Source organism: Natator depressus, chromosome 7 (assembly GCF_965152275.1).
Source record: "Natator depressus isolate rNatDep1 chromosome 7, rNatDep2.hap1, whole genome shotgun sequence".
Classification (NCBI taxonomy): Eukaryota; Metazoa; Chordata; order Testudines; family Cheloniidae; genus Natator; species Natator depressus.
The window spans coordinates 67,931,746-67,953,551 of NC_134240.1; the positions used below are offsets into that span (position 1 = coordinate 67,931,746).

At 40.9% G+C, this 21,806-nt stretch overlaps 1 protein-coding gene across 1 annotated transcript; it reads left to right on the top strand.

Moving 5' to 3' along the window:
- The first annotated feature begins 2,146 nt into the window (after positions 1 to 2,146).
- LOC141991603 (mannose-binding protein-like) lies at positions 2,147 to 5,564 on the top strand. Its single transcript, XM_074959939.1, has 4 exons — positions 2,147 to 2,345; positions 2,958 to 3,092; positions 4,223 to 4,306; positions 5,191 to 5,564. Exons 1-4 carry the CDS (start codon positions 2,147 to 2,149, stop codon positions 5,562 to 5,564), a joined length of 792 nt encoding a protein of 263 aa, XP_074816040.1.
- The last annotated feature ends 16,242 nt before the right edge of the window (positions 5,565 to 21,806 follow it).

The following is a 21,806-nucleotide window of genomic DNA, read 5'->3' on the forward strand; positions in this document are numbered from 1 at the left end:
AATGGGTTGCAATGTGTTTTTCCTTCAGTGCTCACTTTTCTTGTTTCTCTTAATTTCTCACTGTTTCCTTGTTTGGAGATGAAGGGAGGAGTGCATGGGGAAGTCGGTGAAGATTTCAGAGGAACACTTTTTGTTGGAAGATTAGCAAATTATCACGCATGAGTCGTGTTTATTCCCAACTCCAGGACAAAATGTCGCCTCATGGTTAGAGCAGGAAGAAACAAGGCTGTGATTTCCTAGATCACTTTGTTAGCTCTGGGGGTCAGTGGTCTGTTAGCTTGTGCCAAGGAGCTCAGTACTCCACAAGTAGGTCCAGAAGTAGGTTCTGTTTCTAACTCTGTGGAAGGATTGTGCATTAGTCTTTGGGAAAAGGAAATATGGGAGTCAGGCTAAGGGTTGGATAACTTTTTGTGAAGCTTAAAAAGAAAGAGCACTAATTCCAGGTCCCACTGAAGTTAATGGCAAAAGTCCCATTGCTCTGGATTCTCTTTTTCCTTACACAAGTTTTATTCTAACTAGATCTTCACTGACTTAACAGGAGTTAATCCTGATTTTACACTGGAAGATGTGAGAGGAGAATCACTGGCTCTCAGTATTTGGCCCAATGACCTAAATGTTGAAGTAAACTGGTATTCATGGCAGTTTGCTGTTTATTGCAACTCTATGCAAAATACTTTAATTCCCGGACCTGATTGCCTCAAATTAGAGACTCATTAATCAAGCTCAATTAGTGAGTGTCTTTTGCAGAGAATTAGCCACACAATGACTTCTGTTATTGTCATCGCTTTGATGTGTGTCCCCTGGAGTCACCATGCATGGAATCCAAGAGTACTTCAGGGAAGATAATGAGACAGCGACATACCTTATTTACATGCAAAACTCAATTGCTCATCAAGTATTAATTGGGAAGCAATCAGGCAGCAGCTACGTGAAAACAATGACTCAAACTCATTGTATTTTAATTTATTTTTTATTTGCATTGGGATTAGTGATGAGCAGCTATGTAGAAGAAAAGAAGGTGATCGGATGTTTACTTCACTCCCGATATCTGTGGAGCCATAATCACACATTCAGGCACAATGTTCAGGTTTCAATTCTAGCTTTGGGTTTGAGCAGTCCCCGGTTCAAATTCCATATGAGTCCTTCATGAGAATGAAGCACCTGGTACTTTTACATTTAAAATAAGAGAGAACAAAACACTAATAAGCTCATGAACTGGCGGGAGGATGGACTGGAAGACCTATTCTAATAGGTGTTTTCCCGTTCTAACATCTACGGTCAGCTATAGACTTCATCATGTCGTCTACAACAGACTTCTGACTAAACCTGGGGCCTCCCAGAGTCTTTATCTTGTAGCCAGGGTGAAAGTGAGCTGGTACGGGCCAGCATGGCATACCGGTAAGAAGCTGGTACCAGCCCATATGCAGCCCACATTAAAGCACTGCCGTGGCAGCACTTTAATGTCCCTGGCCCCCCTCCCCCCCGTCGGTGGCCCTGCCGGTAGGGTCCGTACCCGCAGGGCCGCCAATGGGGGGTGCAAAAGGGGCAGGGATGTTAAAGCACTGCTGCGGCAAAGGACCCTGCTTAAAGTGCTGCTGCGACGGGGGGGGGGGGAGGCAAATGGAGGAGCTGCCCTGGGGCTGGCAATTTAAAAGGACCCAGGGCTCCAGCCGCCACTGCCGCAATCATGGCAGCGGCTGGAGTCCCCGGCCCTTTAAATCACCACTGGAGCCCCGGGTGGCACGGGCCAGGTGGCCTGCAAGGGCTGGCTAGGGGATGCTAAACCCCCTCCACCTGAGGCCCTGCCCCTTCCAAGTTACTTTCACCCCCGCTTGTAGCTCTTATTGGGCTTCTTTGAACAGAACTTCCAAATCTTCCCTTACCCCAATCACCGCTCACAGTATGAATCAACAAGGCCCAAATAGCTCTCAGAAATCTCCCCTCACTACTATCCTGCCATCACTCTTTTTAAGGCTCTTTTACACTGCTAACATGGTATAAAGGGGCCTTAGTGCAAATGAGAACCAGGTCCTAAGAATCTTGACCTCAGAGGTGTATCTCCTACACAGTGACGAAACAACAACCTACTTACAGATGCTTATGTGATTATTCTCTTTTTATTAGTCACAGATCTACAGGCTTGACAATGCATCTCCATCAGCCTGTCAAAGCTCTGGTGCTGGCCATGGCATTGATGATGGCATCAGGTGGGGATATAAATAAACATGAAGAGTACATGCATGCATGCCCAGTCATTCAATGTTGTGCTCCTGGAACCAATGGTTTACCAGGCAGAGATGGAAGAGATGGGAAAGAGGGTCCCAAAGGAGAAAAGGGAGACCAAGGTACAGTGCTATAATCATTTACCAAGATTATATCTGTGACCTGTCTATCAGTCCCCTGGGCGTTATCATCCTTTGTCTTCTGCCTTCCCTGGCTCCTTCTCTGATTCTGTCTCTCTCTTGGAACTTTAAATGTTCTCTCTCTCCTCTGGCTGCTTTTAAGTATGCTCTTTTGTCCCCCATCATGAGAAAAACCATGCATCAGTTTCACTTTCCCCTCTAGCTTTGACACAAACCCTGCAGGCTGTTCCATGCAGGCAGGCCCTTGTGCCCAGTCAGAGCCTCATTAACTTCTACGAGGCGCTCTAGAGATGTGGGGATCTGCTTGCACAGAGCAGCTTTCAGCAGCAGGGCCCATGTTTACAAAGCACTGTAATACATTTACAATGCTATTCCATGTATATGTGATTTATAAGAAGAATAGCTGATTAACAGTTATCCTCACAGAATCACAGAAGTTAGAGCTCATTTGTAGATCTCCCAGCAGGTTCGTTTCCTAAAGTGATTTATCGAATGCTTTGTCCAGTCCAATTTTGAATATCCCAGTGGAGCTGGTTGGGAATTTTTCATTAATATATTTTTTTGCTAACTGATTTCTTTTTAACCAAACACTAGGAGACGGACTGAGGGGTTTGCAGGGCTTCCCTGGAAAGGCAGGACCTCAGGGAGCAAAAGGAGATCAAGGACCACAAGGCGAGAAAGGACAAAAGGGAGAAAGTGCAAGTGAGAAGTTGACTATCTCTTACTCAGGTATTCTGGTCAATATCTGTTGTCACATTTTGCATGGAGAAATTTGATAGGATCATGGAATGTCCTCTATTTTTTTATCACTATTTGGGGGTGAAGAGGAGGGTATGCTCTCCCAAAGCTCTGGGGAGAATGAATGGTAATCGACATGGCACAACTACTGTTACTTTCACCCCTGCTTGTAGCTCTTATTGACAAACCCAAGCAATATGGAAATATTCCCTGAAACGTATTCACATGACTCACCTTTGTCTACAGAGGAAATACTAGGGGATGTGTTATTTTTATCTTCTCCTCTTTTAAGATAACTGATATTTTTTTCCCTTTTGCTCCTCTTCCCATTCATATTTTCTCTTTGCTTTCCATCTTTGTGTGAAACACATTTGTTACTCTGTAGAAACACACTTTAAAAAAAACATTCTAACTAGAAAAAAATTATCCCTAGAGATATCCCACACACTGCTGACTGATTCTGAGTAAGCGGAAGTGGTGACCATTGACAGAGAGAAGATCCCCATCTGATTAGTGTGTGTGTACCAGTACCCAGTTTGAAATGATGTTTGAGTTCCCAGTGAAGAAAGCAAAGATGTCATTTTTTAGAGCTGGGTGAAATTTTTCATTCAAAATTTTTTTCAACAAAAAATGCTGATTTGGGTCAACCAAAACATTTTTCAAATCTGTGTCAGTTTCACTCAATTATTTTGGTGGGGGAAAACAAACAAATTCTGAAAAAGTCTGAAATGTTTTGTTTTGACACTTTTTAAATGAAAATTCAGGTTTTTTAATTCAAAATTATTTTTTGTTTCAAATTTTTCTTCAATTTCATTAAAAATGTTAAAAGCTCAAAATCAAAATAGCACATTTTCCACAAAATGTGGGGGGTTGTTTATCTGTTGGTTTGTTTTTTGTTCTTCTTTTTGTGGTTTAATTGCAAAACTGTCAGTAAACCAAAAAATCAGTTATCACCCACCTATAATCATGTTGTGACTATTTTGGGAGCTGGCCACCCCTGATTAGGGCATCATGCAGCCCACCCATCCTGTAACAGCTAGGCAACTGGCCAGTCCAAAGGCAATGATTGTATGGTAATTTTTAAATGATTTATTACATGACTCCCCAACTGTTTTTCTTAGCATTTGATGCTCTTCAAAGACAAGTCGCTGCTTTGGAAAAGAACATCCAGACTCTTCAAGCTGACGTTAGCAGACACCAAAATTGTGAGATATGTTTACATTATTTTATTTTTGGGGTGGAGGGAGGGGAAGGGGGAATCTTTGCAAGTAAAGGTGTGATAATAGCAGCTTAAACACTGTACTGCCTTCTCCCACACACTGCTCCCAACAAATGGTCTTCAATCCTAGCCTGCCTCGACAGCTAGATTCCTTCCAGTGCCAGCCATGCCAGCATCCAGTTATTACTAAGTCATGCCCAGTTATTGTGCAAGGGCTTTGTTACATGAACAAATGCCCACACAGGCGATCTCCCAAGAGTCTTCTCGATGCTAATGTCTGTCTAAAAATTTCCCACCACTGCACTACTCCTGGCTCAGCTCCACTGGTGGTAGCAGTGATGAGAGCTCTAATGAAGAGGGTCCTAGACATCATTGCCACAGGGATGTCCAGGGTGAAAGGGCCCAGCTGGTTGCTTAGAGTGGGTTGTCTTCATCTGCTCTAAGTAGGCTTAGATGACACAGTAAATAAAGTATAAGTTTCCTGTCTTCGCTAGCTCTTCTACCATATATGCCCGAGGTGAATTTTCCCCCATTTTAGTGCAACAGTGGGAAATGCTACTGTGTATTCATCTCCCTTTCTCTGTAGTACAATTTTTTAACATGGTTTTTCAGTCAAAAAATCTCCATTCATATTGGTCCTGGAAATCATTCAAGAAACCAGCTAGCTGCTGTTCTGTTTCCAAATAGTTGCTGCTAGCACAGTTTCATCGGTAACGTTGGCAGAAGTCACATTATTTGTATAAGTGTCGTTTGGTTACTTACAAAGTGCAATTCATGTGCCTCATGTTTTGTGGATAAATTTTCACAGAGAGGTTAACTTCCCCCATAACACGTGTACAATTTTCATTTAATGATCTCTTTGGTTTCTAGTTTTCTCTTTGCAGTGGGTCAAGAGTGTTGGTAAGAAAAGATTTATGTCAACGGGCAGAAAAGATTCTTTTGAAAATGGAAAATCCCTGTGCGCAAAAGCTGGAGGTGCACTCGCCTGTCCACGCAATCAGGCTGAGAACACAGCCTTGCAAGAAATAGTGAAGGCTTCCGAACAAACATATTTAGGGATCTCTGATGTGCAAACTGAAGGCAAATTTGTGTATCTGAATGGAGAACCTGTAACTTACACAAACTGGAACACAGGAGAACCAAACAATAATGGTAACGAAGACTGTGTTGTAATGTATGACAATGGAAAGTGGAATGACCTGGATTGTTCAAATTCAAAAGTATCAATTATTTGTGAATTTTAATCTTTTCCCATGACACGTTAGTTCTGTCACATTCCAAAGTCCATTTAAAGCAATGGAAATGCTCCAATTGACTTACTGGGTAGAGCTGAATAAATGGCTTTTTCAGTTGAGTGACCAAACTGAAAAATCTAGGCTGGGGGGAGAGTTAAATTCAAAACTGACACCAATTATTTTTTAAAAATTTTCCATCTCATTGTAAAACTTGAAAAAATTTCATTTAGCATTGACCGGAATGTTTTGGTGAACTCACAATAATTTTTCTTTTAATTATTCATTTGGATTTGATTGTTTTCAGGTACTTTTCAATTGCTCAGATTTGAATTTGAAATGCCGTTTTGAAACAAAATGTCAAAATAAAACGTTTCGACATGGTCAAAATGAAAATGTTTCAACTTTTAAAAAAATCAAATTTGACCCAAATTCTCAAATAGTTTTGGATCACTGACATTTTTGACAAAAAAATCTATTTGCTGGAATTCACCCAGATCTACTAATGGATTAAGGGCCCCAGAGTTTAATTCGAGGATCAGGAAGTTTTATATCTAGTCTAATCACAAGGGTATATAGAGTGTAAGAGATCCAGAGCTGCAGATCACAACTGGATGACAAAGGGCTGCAAAGGTGATAACATTTCCAGTGTCTGGCATGAGGGAAGTATATTCAAAAGATGGGAAGGGTGTTGAATAGGTGTCATCATTTTTTTTGTTCAAATAATATGCCATCGAGGGACGAAACCCTGTATAGTTATTTATTCTCTCTCATGCTTCTGCACTAACCTGAAGTATTGTCATCCCCTGAGTACCCTGCACTGGAAGAAGTGCTTCTTTCTTTGTCGATGGTTACTGGTTCAGATGACCATGTACCAAAGCAGCCATTCAAATATCTAGGGAGTGGCTATGCAGTATTGCTTGCTTTGTGGTCAGGCAGGAAGGCCTCGTCTTCCCCACACAACCTAGAAACAGTCACAGTTTGTTCTGAACTGCTTTGTGCACACAGGACGTTCCCCTAAAGAGGGCACTGAGTAACCAAAAACAGCATCTTGACAGTTGTTTTCTCCTTGCCATAAGGAGATTCAGCCTAGAATTCCCTGATGAAAACTTAAAGGTAATTGTTCATTCATTAGGAATTAAGTTGCGTTGAATGTAATAGTGCTAATGCTAATGAGTTCATTTGGTGCTCTATAGCTGGTTGATGTACCTTCTTCCGGGTTCCTGTATAACTAAGTATGAGGAAAGCATTTGATAATGAACCAGCATCCCATGGTTGTTCTCTTTAGGAACAATCACAGTTCTCAGCTTAGAGTTAAGATGCAAGATTGGAGCCCTCTTACTACATCATGCTATTGGTACATTCTTGTCCCTTTTTGTACGTAAATAACTGGCAATGCATAATGTCCACGGTCCTATGTGATTTCAGCCTCTAGTGATGACATGGCTCCTAATGTGTGTTTACTCTAGTACTAAAATTAACTGAAATAATTATCACGTAGAAGCTTGAATGCTATTATGTCCTGTGGATCCTTATGCTCCATAACAAAAAATCATTAACATGCAGAGTATTCCTGGAGTATTAGCCATTTTCATAGTTTTCCATGCAGCTAGCAAAAACTGCAACATGCTGTAAGATAGATCTTAAGCCCTGTATCTGGTCAAAAGAAGAATATAACATTAAAATACATTTACATGTGTCCTATGTGTCATCAAAATTACAATCCAAGAGGAAGATGCTTTTTTGACAATCTCGTTTGACTTGCAGAAAATGCAGCTCACCATTTGAATGCAGCAGAAGGCAGGAGACTCTCAATGTTGTTACATTACATCCCAGGGCTTGACTCCCTCATAATCTCTCAAAATTGGCCTAAGTGTGATTTAAGTGACTCAGAGGCTATTGCTGGCCCTCTGCATAGAGGAAACTTTCACCCAGTATGCACTGTGATGAGGTGACCACAACTCTTGCTGGATTAGACAGAGAAGAGCTTAATTCCCTGCAAAGGGAGCCAAGCATAGACTTTGTCACACCCTATCAAATTTGCTGGGTTTGGTAATTAAGGAAAGAGTTTCCATCTGGGCATGAAGACCAACCAACTTTTGGTCTTGACCAGGAAAAAGCAGGAATTGTCCAGCTCTTCCTCTCCCCAGCCTAAGGAGACATCAGAGCTGAGCAGGTTTCAGGACTGAGAGACAACAGGGGGCTGGAATGAGGACTATTGCAGTCCTGTCAGAGGATGGTACCATTGGACTGAGTGTCACAGCTATGGCTGGTATGTTTTTCTTTACTTTATTTGTCTTAGAAGCAGACAAGACAACCTGTGTAGGAAGAATGAAGTGGATGTTTGAAACTGAAGCAGATGACTGCTTCATTAGTTGGGGTGTTGGGGACATGGCATGTAGTTAGATGGAGAACTCTCCTACATATCAGTGGTGCCTCCTGAAAGCGCTGAAAGGGCACCCCACAACCAAAATGGAAAGGACTCTTTCTGAAGCCCAGCACTGTGTTTGACTGGTGCGGTTTTCTGTTTGGACTTTTATACCCTGGGAGGGGAGTACTCTTTAGTTTGGCCAGAGAGCGAACTGCCCTACCAGCAGAAGAAGTCTGCAAGAGGACACTGAGCATCTCCTGCTGACTAAGGGGTAAGACAGCCCCAGACAGCACAAAATGCTATTCTTATCTCTTAACAGAACTTAATGTACAATGGTTCTGAAATCACAGCTATCTAAGATACATTGTTAGACTGGCAACCGACTCTGAAAATCACTAGCACCATTCACTACTATGAAGACATTCATATGGCACCTAATACATTCCTTTCCCTTTCCAAGAGTAAACGCCAATCCTACAAACACTGCCAGATTTAGGTCCTGATTCTCCCAGGTGCCAAACACCTGTAATTCGAACTAAAATCACTGGGAGATATGCATGCTCACCAGCTCATAAAATCAAGCTGTAGGGCTCCTATTCAGGAAAGAATTTAAGAATATGCTTAACTTTAAGCCAATGCTTCAGTGTTTTGCTGAATCAAGGTCATAGCCTAACAAACAGAAATAGCCCCACTGGCTTCGCTCATCCTTTCAATGGGACTACTCCAATCACTTGGTAGTAAGTTTTTATAAGACTCGGCCCTTAATTTTTCACCCATCTTCAGGCAAAATCCTCTAGTAAAATCCTCCTGGGAATCTGGACCCATGCACTTGAACAAACGCAAACTCATGCAAACTATCTTCACTCCACTCCTGTTGCACTCTTACCGCTAGGTGGCATTATAACACATAAATGTATATGCAAAATGTTGTAAGAACTCTTTGTTCCAAACCAGTCAGCCAGAAAGGAAGTAACCAACTACACCTATCTCTTGGGGAAGGAATTTGAATATGAATTTTCTTCTCAGTCATTCTGCTGATAGCCAGATAATCAACACTTTGGAAGTCTGAGGGTTTGTCAGCCTCTCAAAATATATAAGTGTTTTGAATTACAAAGCTAGTTGAAATTCACAAAGCCCTCCCTTCTCAACAGCAGTATTGCTAACCCCAAGCATTCAAAAATCATGAGTCAAGAACCAAAAACTCATTAGATTAGCTTTAAAATCATAAGTTTTTTAAAAAAATAATATGTTTAGGATTCTCTTGATTTTCCTTCTGCGTTATGAGCCTTTAAGTTTAATATTTTCAACCTTTCCTCTGCAACCATGAGGGTTAGAAACCTTTTTCTAAGAGTCTTACATAGTCACCTGGGGCTTTAGGAAAAACTTCAAATAGCATGTTTCAGAGTAGCAGCCGTGTTCGTCTGTATCCGCAAAAAGAAAAGGAGGACTTGTGGCACCTTAGAGACTAACAAATTTATTTGAGCATAAGCTTTCGTAACCCTTCTGCCAGTCAGAGTTGGCAGCAACAAGGGCCGGGTTCAGTAGCTAGGGGTTCCATGCCAATAACACAATGCAAATAACACAACATGGCTCAAGCCCCCACCCAGTGACCTGGGACAAATATATAACACCCCTGCTGGGCGCCTCTAAGAGGCAATACTTCCCCTCTTGCAAGCACAGAGTCTGAGTGTAGCAAAAGCCTTTTAATAACAGAGAGAAACAATGTGACATTATTTTGGGGAAACACCACCAACAGGATTCATAACACAACTCATGAGCAAAAACCCACCCAAGCAAATTGGGGAGTGTCCTTTCCCTTTGGTTCTTGAGTCCAGCAACCCAATGTCCCAAAAGTCCAACAACCCAAAAGTCTCTGTCCCTGGTCAGTGCAGCACCAGAGTTCGAAAGTTTATCTGCAGAGTTTTACCTCCCAACCTGGGTGGAGATGGGGGCAATGCATCCGATGAAGTGAGCTGTAGCTCACGAAAGCTTATGCTCAAATAAATTTGTTAGTCTCTAAGGTGCCACAAGTCCTCCTTTTCTTTTTTCAAATAGCATGAGACTCAGCCATAATGTACAGTGTAACCCTCTCTTTTTCAAGGATGAGACAACTGGAAAAATGAAGGACACCTGTATTCTCAGCTAAAGTGATTTCTGTGTTACACTTAAGGGACAGAATCATCACCCAAAAGCTAACCTAGCAGAAGCTGGCCCTTGTCAGTTGACTTGTACATGAAATACATAATGTTAGAGTTACATTAAGGTAAGTATGTATATCTGTCCAGTTTAATAGATAGACATGTTTGTATGCTATTCACCTAATACCGTTTTTTTATAATATGCACTGTGTACAGGTCTCTCCACTCTGGGCCTTTCAGTATGTTCTGTAGACTAGAATAGAACATGAAAGAATACTACATTTCCTCACTGCAAACACTGGATCTGAACAACAGAAGCAGAGAGGCCATGAAAGAAGGCGAAAGAGACAAATAATGAAAATATGAATTGTTGCTTAAAAATTTGTGTTGTCTCGTGGGGGGGGGGGGAGGAAGACCATAAAGCAGCAAAAATAAAGTTGTTGAAAATTTTGAGAAAAAAATTTTTGGCAGTATCTTTCTACTTCCATCCAAGCCTAAATCCACTGTTCTGTAGCAATCCTATTCTCTTCCATGATACAGTAGCAGCTCATTGTGGTATTCATTTTATATCTTCTTTATTATTATGACTAGTGAAATCTTTCTTTGCACAGACCAGGCCACAGGAAGCCACGTAACAGCAGTAGAAAGGTAATTACTGGTACTGGAGAAGGATATACATTTTCTAGAGCATACGGCAGATCTCCATTATATTTTCCTTGTCATCGTTGGTAACACACCTTGGTAATTCTCAAGTGAAATGTGTTCCTTTTCTTCATTAATTGGTGTCCTGCAGCTATGAAAACTAGGGCTTTTAAAAGTTTGTGTGTGAGTTTTTAGTTAATATTTATGATATGAAAATGCAGGAAAGACTTCAATCCCTAAAAGACAGGCCTCAGATATTTATGACAAGAAAGAGACATTCTACTGGATATGAAGAATCCTGTTGTTCTCCCGGCTACAGGGATCAGAGAGTAATTTGGTCTCTCATCTGAGACTGACTCCAGAGCATTGTGGTGGCTGTTGTGACCTGTTCACTTGGAGTTTAACAAAGACGATCCACATATTATATATCCAATAGGCTATTTATCAGCTATTAGATAGCATCAACTTTCAGTTACTGATCAGCGCTATATTTGGACAGCTATCTTGCAGAAAATGTGAATGGTTCCATCTCCCCTGGCCAAACATCTGAACCATCCAGTTTCCCCTCAATGAGCATCAAAAATAATCTAAGATACGCCACACACATGTGACAGACATGAGAAATCCATTTGTGTGGGCAAAAGACTTATACCTGAGAATGACAGTAGCCATCTGTATCACTTGAGGTATTTGCCTATAATATATGTCTCTCTTTTTTTAAATTCATACTTTGTTAAAAAAGATCTTGATTTTAAATTCTAAAAGTGAAGAAGCAAACACCGTAAATAGAGTGACAATTTCAGAATTCCCTGCTTACATCCATTCCTTGGAATGAATCTATATTCTCAATTATTTTTAACCAAATAAAAATGTTATAGAATCGTATATAAGTATTGTGATTTGGAATAATTAGGGGACATTTGACATTTGAAACTGAAATGTCTATTTTAATCAACATTTTCTAATTGGTGGGCTTGACCAGAACAATTATTTATTTATTTTATTTTATTTATTTACTGGTTTTTCATTTTGTCTAGAAAAAATGGGAGGGAAAATCAGTTGGTTAGAAAATAATCATTTTTAATGTATTTTTTTCGTTTCAGACACCAAAACTGAAAAATCAATGGTTCACTCAGCTGTAGGTATAAGTCTTATTTCTTGGATCTGTCATCTGAGATAACCCCTCAATCAGCTTCTCTCTCAGAGGGCGTTGAAGTCTTTGATCTCTTGGGCCTGGGTTTGATCCCACTTCTCTTGTTCTGGAGCTCTCTCAGAGGTCCTATGTCTTCTGCTGGAGATTGCCTCCTCTAGGGATAGCAGCTCCTCATCTCAGACATGCCACAGCCAGCCTCTTCTGGGCCTCAGTTTTGCCTTTACTAATAACAGGCCCAGCTCTGGGGTAAATTTAGAGTATCTCAAATGGCTTTAATGGAATTATCCTGGCTACACACAGGTATTAGTGAGTATAATTTGGCCCAGAAGATCTGCAGACTTCCCACTAAACTATGATGTCTGATCACCTACACAAAAGTGATATCATAGCTGTGATGATGAATTCAGTGAACCTCTCTCATATTGTTGATGGATAGCAGGCTGTCCTTTTCAGAATAGACAAAATAATTTCAGGATTATGGAGAGTTTGGAAAATAGTAACTGGCATGTTCATTAATAGTTAGTGCCTGAACTCATGCAGGAGTTTCAAGTAATATCAGCTGTGTCCAGAGTCCTGAACTTTTCACCGCCCACTGTAGGGTTGCCTTTTTTAGCAGAGCCTAAGCAACAGAGAGGGGGAAGAGAGAGATTTTGAGCTTAGTTTCTACTAGCTGTCAGGAGGCTAAATGCAGAGTCCCTGATGACCACTTAATTGTTCATTAATTATAAATGAATTTGTAGTTGCTGTAATAGCACTTAATGAGGTGGTTATAATTAGTGACAATATGACTGGCTGATATACCTGCACAGGAGTTCCTGTGTAATTCACCCTAAGAGCAGCATTTGTTAATCAGTTACTGGGGCTGGCTTTCTACAGAGAGTGCATAGTTTGGAGCTGAAGGCAGGCTTAGGGGGACCTATCTTGTCACATGGGAGAAAGCACCTGCAAAGCTCCTTTCCCCCTCTGTATTTTGAAAGCATTTATTCTAAATTAAAATTACAAGACAAATAGAAAATTATTTCATTTATAAGCTGCAAATACCATAGGCACAGCTAATTTAATCCACCAAATATTATCCATATTGTTTCTATTTCAATATATAAATGATTCACAGAAAAAGTTGATTTTGCCTAGGGCATCAAGAAAGTTGATCGGTCTGTTATGGCCTGACTTGAACCCTTCGGGTTGGCAATATTAGGAAGAGCAGCAGAGTTGTGTGACTCTGTCTAGGAAGAAAAACTGGCAAACTTATTTACCAATGGCTTTAGGCTTTAAAGGCTATTTAAGAAATATTCCAAACACTGTTTGTATTTTGGGTGTATTATGGGTGTGCTTATGAAGAATTGTGCAATCCCCTTTCTTTAAAGATGGCTGGGAGCTGTCACTCACACCTGCATTCAGGGTTCTGGGTAAAATACCCTTGATGTTTATCTTTGTGCAATGCTCTCTGAATCTAGCCTGTGCCTCAGCCATTATGCAGAGATTCAGGAAACCAGGGTGGGGGTGGGGGTAATAGTTGTGGATAATTTACCCCCATCTCAGGAGCATTTTACTCTCACTTGGCAGAGATGTAAATGATTAAATAAGGCAAGGGCTAGTAGAGAATCAGGCCTTTTCTGTATGTAGATGCATCTGAAAATGAAAGCCAAAGAAACAGATTTAGAGGGGACGACGAGAGGCCTGGGCCAGGAAAAGGGAGAGAACTAGAGCAGTCTGGATTACAACATTCAGTACAAGTAGCCCAGCAACACAATATTTGCTCACCGACCCCAACAATGTAACATTCAGAAGTGCAATCGTCTTCTGAAGGTTTTGCAAATGAATACAAAAGTTCATACTTATAATCCACTTGAGCTTTAAATTATTGCCAAACACATCTATGTTGCAAAAGAGAGATCAGCCTAAATGGGGCCCGTGATGTGCTCAGCAGGCTGGCTTGGTGCTGAGCCGCACTGTCTGGAGGCAGTTTTGCCAGGAAAAGTGGCCGTTAAACCTTAACACTCACAAACTGCACCCACTCTTCACTTTTGAGAGGTTTCTCCCTTGGTGCGAAGTACATACCATCGTGGGTGTATTGCCTGGCTTTACGGGCAGAGGTGTGAACTTCTAAACAGAGGCGTGAACTTCTTTGCGGGCATAGTTAGCAAAAATCTACACTAGGCTTATTCTCTACTTTAGATGTCTGGATCATGCTGGTGACAGCAGCTAAAGTAAAGCTAAGTGCTTACGAGGCGGCTTTAATCATAAGTGTAACACTCCCTGTAAGAAACATCATTCCGTAGCAAAATCTAACAATGCCATGTTCCGAGTTTCCCTTTGTTGATGTCCCCTGGTGAGATGTCCCTTATGCCCCCTGGTGTCTCTTTTTTTATGTTTCCTTCCCTGTAACAAATCCAGGGGCACTCAAAGATTATAGCCTATTGTGTAGACTGAACACAGCAATCTGTTTAGCTTTGAGTAATATGGAAGATCAGCCTCAGAGAGAGAGAGGCTGGCATGCCGGGCTGCAGGTGCGGAAGGACTCTTAGGACTCATGCAGACCAGAGACAGAGAAGAGAGAGGAAAGTGGCATACCAGATTATTAGCTGGGAAAGTAGGTACCTGATCACTTTACAGGCTAATATGTGGGTACTGCTCTAGCACAGACTTTGGGGAACTCCATGGGGGCTAACATGATCATCTAGAAGGGTTGATTGTTTCAGTATTTGTTTCAGGAACTGCTGTGCCTGTTTTCACCTATGGATACTGCCCCTGGCACCTCCTCTCAGAGCCAGGGCCTGATAGGAGGTGTTGAGCCGGCAGGGAGGGTTCAGGATTTAGGTAGGGCTGTGGGAGCAAGCCAGGCTGGTCTTGTCTGGCCTGGCAGGGAGCTGCAGTGGGTCAGGGAAGCCTTGTCCTTCCACTCCTGAACCTTCACTTTCCCTTACCCATCACTAAACTCTCAGGCTGCTCCCCCACACCATCCCCACTGCCTTGCTAGTGCAACAATGACACCATTTTGCAATAAATGATGCAGACTAGCTCCTTCGGGTACACATGCTCCCCTTTCCGCACACATGGGGGTGGGGCACAAGCCCTGATCTCAAATCACAATTGTTCTGTGAGACTCTTGAAACTAATCCCCATCTCCTGAGCTCACCAACACACCTCTGCAAGTGTGTCCCACCTCCTGTCTAAACCATGCAATACAGCTGCCACTCACACTCTGAATGCAGCTGCCGTGCATGTGAATAACCCCTAGGGCCTAGTGGCTGTTGCCAGCTCCACTGGCACTGGTGGAGGAGCAGAAAGATGAGTCCCAGTTCAGGTTTCTGTTGTGGACTGCCTCCCTCAGAGAGGGTAACATTTATGCACATCAAACCTGCCAATCATCTGTTCAATACTTCAAAGCATTTCAGTCTCAGAATGTTAGCATCTGGGAAACAGTACACAATAACATGCAATAGTACGTTTCCTACTCACCTATTTGAATACGGCACCTTAGCTTGCCCTGTCTTCAGATTGAATAGAATCAGCATGGGAAATGTCAAAGTCAAGTACATACCTGTTTTTCCCATTTATGTTGCACTGAAAATAATTATACAAAGTGACCTTCTAACGTTACAGCTTTCTGTATACTAGTCTATATTTCAATCTCATTCCTTTGAGGAAACTTGATAGTAGAATCCTATATCAGGAGATCTGAGTGCTGGGGATGTGTACATTGTTCTGAGAGGGGCTTGAGGTTATTTGAGGTATAACTTCTTGTGATAGATTTACAAACAAATGTGGCACTGTGTGACTAAAAAAAAAACTGTTTTCAATTGTAGAAATGAGGAAAGGAATGGAGGATCTATAAAAGAAACTAGATGCTTTATTGTGGCATGGTGAAGTTAATGAATACATATACACTGACGTGCTAGGGCCCCTGAACAATTAAGCAGTTTAATTTACAGACCACAGTAAAAAAAAAAAAGTGTAAGAAGCACAAAAAGCATCATTGCACTGGTGTTTTCCTAGCTCTAAATCACAGACTTTAGTAAGGTTTCAGAGTAACAGCCGTGTTAGTCTGTATTCGCAAAAAGAAAAGGAGTACTTGTGGCACCTTAGAGACTAACCAATTTATTTGAGCATAAGCTTTCGTGAGCTACAGCTCACTTCATCGGATGAAGTGAGCTGTAGCTCACGAAAGCTCATGCTCAAATAAATTGGTTAGACTTTAGTAATTTTTTCAATCCCTTCCTCTCAGTGGTTGCTTTACTGAAACATAATTAAATGAGACATAAATAGTGTACATAATGACAGAAAGCAAGTAGCAATGGTACAAATAAAACATGCTTAATAAAGCAGTTACTCAAAAAGGAGCAGTATACATTTTCCCAGATATAAACATCAATAGAGTTTTTACCTTCTTGCTAATCTCTGTTTGTATGTTTTTACAACACGTAACACAGCAAATTACAGTTGCAAAAGTGACTTTTAATAAAGAAGACCATTTGCAGTTATCAAAGAATTTAAAGATGCTTAAGGTCAACCAAATTGCAGCTGATATGAAGGAAGGTCTGATCCGCTCGTCTCACACCCCAAACACGATTCATTATTTGTTAAGAAGTAAGTGTGTTCCATAGAATTTAGCAGAATTACAATGAGACAAGTTATCTGCACTCATTGAATGTTTTAAAAAATAGGGACAGAAGATAAAAGTTAATTGTAAACTGTCACACAGCTGAGAAAAACAAGCAAAGGCACTACATCACCTTATAAAACTAGTCTAAAAGAAAGCTAAAAGATCTGAACTCTCTTTTCATATGCAAGTCCTATCAAATCTGCTACAAAAAATTACACAATATTCAAGGAGCCTGATAGCCATAGAACAATAATATGATCACAAAGAAATCAGTGTTCTCTAAAAGCAGACTGAAAACCTAAAGCTCAATCTACTTTGGTGGCTAGTACTGGGACTGAATCTTCTGTATATTAGGTAAAAAATGATATTTTATATAGGAATAGCAACACTGCAGGACTCTCAGTGATGCAGGAAACGTACTCACCTACCGCTAAAATGGTTCGTCTAGGCCGTAGCTGCCTCAAATACAGGTCACCTACCCAAAAAAAACCCAAAACAGCAAGAGTCACCAGGATGATCAACTTTCTTAATCACATATGGGTGAGGCAGGAGACTTACACTGAAAAAAATATTAAAATAAAGAGCTTTGATATGGGCTGATATTTGGTACATGCTTAGCATACAGAAACAGTAATGTCCTAGGTCAGAAGGAGGGCTGGAGAGCCCTTTGAGCTCACAGCTACCTGACCAAGCTGACAACTGTAGAGTTGATCATCTGTGCCATGGTGTTCTTTAATGCTAAGTGCTTGTCTACTTTGGTTTTGAACAGACCTATACTGATTTTACTGCCTGCAGTATGGTATTGCTTTACGTTCACTAGTCAATGTTAATTTGTTGCTTCGTGTCCCGCTGCATTGGTGTTTAGCATTGCGGTACGGAGTGACATGGAGTTATATATAATAGAAAAAAGGGCATGTATTACATTTCTTATTCATGCCACCATATGCTAGTGTTTCTGTGTTTCTCTGGGAGGTTTATTCTTTCCTGCCCCTAGCAAACAGAAAGAAAAGTCTGTGTGATTAAAATCAACAAAATATACTGCTGCAGAATAGCTTTGATTCTTGTGCTGTAAGGAATTTTGGAGGCCCGTTTATATTGCTTTTAATGGGCCTGGTAATTATGCCAACACAAAGAGGTCCAGATAGACAGTTGACAGAATACATACTGCAGCATTAGCTATTAGGCAGCCTTGTCTCCCTTCACTCCTGCTTCTGTAGCCTGGAGATAGGTGGCTGCATTTCTCAGAATTAATACAATCACGACTTTGTGAGCAACTAATGTTGGCAAAGTTGTTTTTTCACAGTTAATAAAGGGGAATGTTTGAGTGTAATTTTCTTGAAGGTTTGAACCAAAAAAGGCTGGATAGTTTATAATACCCAGTTGCCTTCAGATCCTGGAGGGGGTCAGGCTCAAAGGACTATTGCTTATCCCCTTGAGTTATCCAGCTGCCGTGAAACTTTGAAGGCTAACAATCCTGTTAACTCCTCTGTCCACGGATGCTCACAGTAATCCATTAGGAACTAGAGTAGGCTTATGAGCCTAAGGCTGTATCTATACTAGCACTTTTGTCAGTAAAACTTACGTCGCTCAGGGCTGTGAAAAAACATCCCCCTGACCAACATAAGTTACCCAACAGAAGTGCTGGTGTGGACAACATTATGTTAGTGGGAGACACTCTCCCACCAACGTAGCTACTGCCACTTGTTGGGGGTGGTTGAATTATGCAGGGAGAGCTCTCTCCCGTCCTCATAGAGAAGCTACACAGGAGACCTTTGAGCGGTACAGCTGTGCTGCTGTAAGGTCTTTTGTGTAGACATAGCCTTAGTGTGCCTAAGTGGAAAAGCAAAATCTTTTTAAAATAGCGTTTTAATTTGATTTCCCCTAAAAGGCTATTGGGTGCCATGCACGCTGATGGGGTAACCCTCGAATGTTTGATATTCTGGTGTGAGGATCTGAGCCCTGGCTTGATTTCTGTCTGGGAGCAAAAAGCATTACTAAAATGTGTCCATTTTAAGAAAAGCTTTTTTTTTTTTTCCCCAGATGGCTGTATCGTCGGAAGCCCTGGACAAATGGCCCCAAATGTGGATCACTGGCTGTATCTCATGCCACAGATGATGCCAATTTTGGGCAAAATCTCAGCCCCATTGAAGTCAATGACAAAATTTCCATTGACTTCAGTGGAGCCAGCATAATGTCCAGGAAGTTTTACCATTTACTTTAAACGACAATAGGAATGGACCCTTACTTTAGGGATGCTGCTGGATTTTTTTTTCCTTCCATCCTCTAAATATATGATTTTTTTAAAAAAAATCAAGGGCCAGTACAGCAGCTGAGGATCAGTAAGAGAGGGAAACCCTGTCCACAACCCTTATGCCAGCTCTATGCTTCATGTCTTCCTCTTTTCAGTAACCCCTCCATTTGCTTTTCACCTCCCTCCCAGGCTCCTCATGGATATAAGGGGAGACTTTCAAAGGCACAAAGGGCAGTTTAGGTGCCCAGCTCCCACTGAAAGTTTGGAACCGAACTCTTATTTGTGCCTTGTGACTTTGAAAATTTTACTCATGATCCTTTTCTCCTCTCCAGATTCACAGATGAGAATTTGAACTCCCTTACCACCTGAAGAGCATATCATGATAATTTGATGATAAATTTGCTGACATCATTTACAATGTGTACTTTCTTCTTCTCGCATCTACCACTTCTGAATGGTAAAAAGCCGAATATGACCCTGACATAAAATTAGGATTGTTTACAAATCCAAATGAAATGTTACATATGCTTTCCTGGCCTACTGGCATGTTATTCCCTGAGTCATTTGGATTCAGCACAATAACTTTCTATCAAAAATAGAAAACGTCCTTGAGAGTAAGTCAGGACTTTGTTCTCTGTAGTTTCTGTGGATATTTCTTTCTGAAAGAAAAAAAAAAGCAAGTGGATGATAAAAAATAGTTGCTAAGGCAAGTACCATTTCCAATGCAGTGGTTTGAGAGGCATGAAAAGAAACACTTCAGTTAGGTAGTTAACTGCTAAAACAGCCCAATTAGCTACAACGTATAGCATTCAGTATTCATTCTCCAGAAACTTCCCGTGCCAATTGAAAATTGATACACCTATTTCCTCTTAATTTTCAGCTTATAACATCAATAACCACCTCAGCACAGGATATTTCTTGGGAATTCATTACCCGATGAGGCCCCTTGATGGAGATTGTAGAATAGTTTCTCTTTGCTATGATAATCAGGCTTGCACAGCAACTTGGTGAGCTTATTTTACCATATAATTCATGTTTATACCATGCACTTTCAATGAGGAACATTTCCCCAGCTCCTGGATTTCACACACAAACAAAATAACTGTTGAAAATGTCTGTGAACATATATTGTACCATACACTAATGCAATATCTGCGGGCCCATCATTTCTCCTGCAATAGGCAACACAAGGGACTTCTGTAATGACCTAAAAGGGCCAATTACCATCCGTGGAGTTGATTATCCTTATTGTAAACTGACAACAAATTCTAGGTGGTTGTTTACGGGGCAAAATATGAAGCACAAACACATGGTCCCAGGCAGTCTTGCCCAGTGCCTGTTCAAGCATAAATTGCTTCACTATGGCTTCCTTTGACAAGATAGAGAGGGACTCTGTAAAGATCAGCTCCTTGGAAGTATAATCTGTTGGGACACTTCTGTGATTACTCGTGTACAGTGTTTTCCATTAAAAGGGCAGCATTTACCCAGTTATGATACTGTGATTGTTGAGACATCATAGGTAATTTCTCCTATTTGGAATAATTAGTATCTCCAATACTTCTGTGTGGCAATGGTTAGCAGTGACAAGCTATTAAAGATGGTCCACGAGGCTCAGGGATGGCTTGGTTTCAGATTCAGTTTAGTTCAAACCATCAAGCATGGGGGACAGGATTCAGAGGAAAAATAATCCCATCTCTAAATTGCTATATTTTGTCAGTCTATCAAATTCATTGCCAGGCCACTGCTGTAATCAATGATCTCACATAATTAAGGTGAGGCAGTAGGTGTGAAGATTAACAATGGCTGTGATTGGGGATTTTCGCCCACCTTATTTTAACCACAGGGAAGTGGTTATTTCATTGTATTCCAATTGTGTAACCCGAACGAAAGAACATGAAGTTACAGTTCCTCTTTTAAAATGTGTTGCCATGTAGTCTGCCCAGTTTCTTAGTAACACTTACATACCTAAGTGTTGTTATTGGCTCCTTTCTTCTGCAGCTGTTGATAGGTTTATTTAAACACCACTTTCAAAAGAAATCATTCAGGAATTCAGCTAAATTCCTAGCTACCCTGCAGTGCCAGGTAAACATAAGCCTCCACAACTATTGGTCAGGTAAAGGCTTTGGGGGTTATTATGCTTGAATCGTAAGTAGTATGCAGCCATCTGACTGAACTATATGTTCTTTGTCTTCCACAATAGTTTTTTAGCTTTATCTTTACTTGAATTTCCATTATATACTAAAACTTTACATGTCTGCAAATGTGGGAAACATCCGTTTTTGAACATTTGGTACAGGGAATTATATGATGTATTTTACAGAAATGAGTCCTGCCTGCTTTTGAACCCACAAAAGCAAGGAAAATTCTGAGTTATATCCAACCTACTTGTGCTTAGGAATTGCAACTCATATGGTTTGTAAAGTTATCCTTTTATTTTTAAGAGCCCGAAAGAAGGCTACATGCTAAAATCTACCATACAGAGGCTGAGTGGAGTAAGCAAAGGATGGAGTTATTACCTTAAATCTGAATTCACATAGGCGTAGTTTTGTTAATCATCAATGTTATTTTAATGCACCTTTCTGTAATTAATTTCCTTTGTTTTTTAACATACAGCATGGAATAAAATTCAGAGGGAGGCAGGCAGGGATAGCTCAGTGGTTTGAGCATTGGCTTGCTAAACCCAGGGTTGTGAGTTCAATCCTTGAGGGGGCCATTTAGGGATCTGGGGCAAGAATTGGGGATTGGTCCTGCTTTGAGCAGGGGGTTGGACTAGATGACCTCCTGAGGTCCCTTCCAACCCTGATATTCTATGAAAATGGTCCAGATACAATATATTTGACTGGCAAATTACCTGCTATTCCTACATAATAATCCTAAAGATCAGCCAGAAGGAGAACTATTTCAAGGTTTTTTTGCTGAATGTTTGAAAGTAAGAAGGGTTGGAGCTGAATCCCTGATCAGAACCTCTGCTATAGTTTTGATTCCAAGTCAAGCCAACACCAAAAATGGTTTATTTTCCAGTTCTAGGTCAGAAGGAGTCAAATCATTGTGAAAATAGCTAATCACAAGATGGACTGAAAATACCAGGCTACA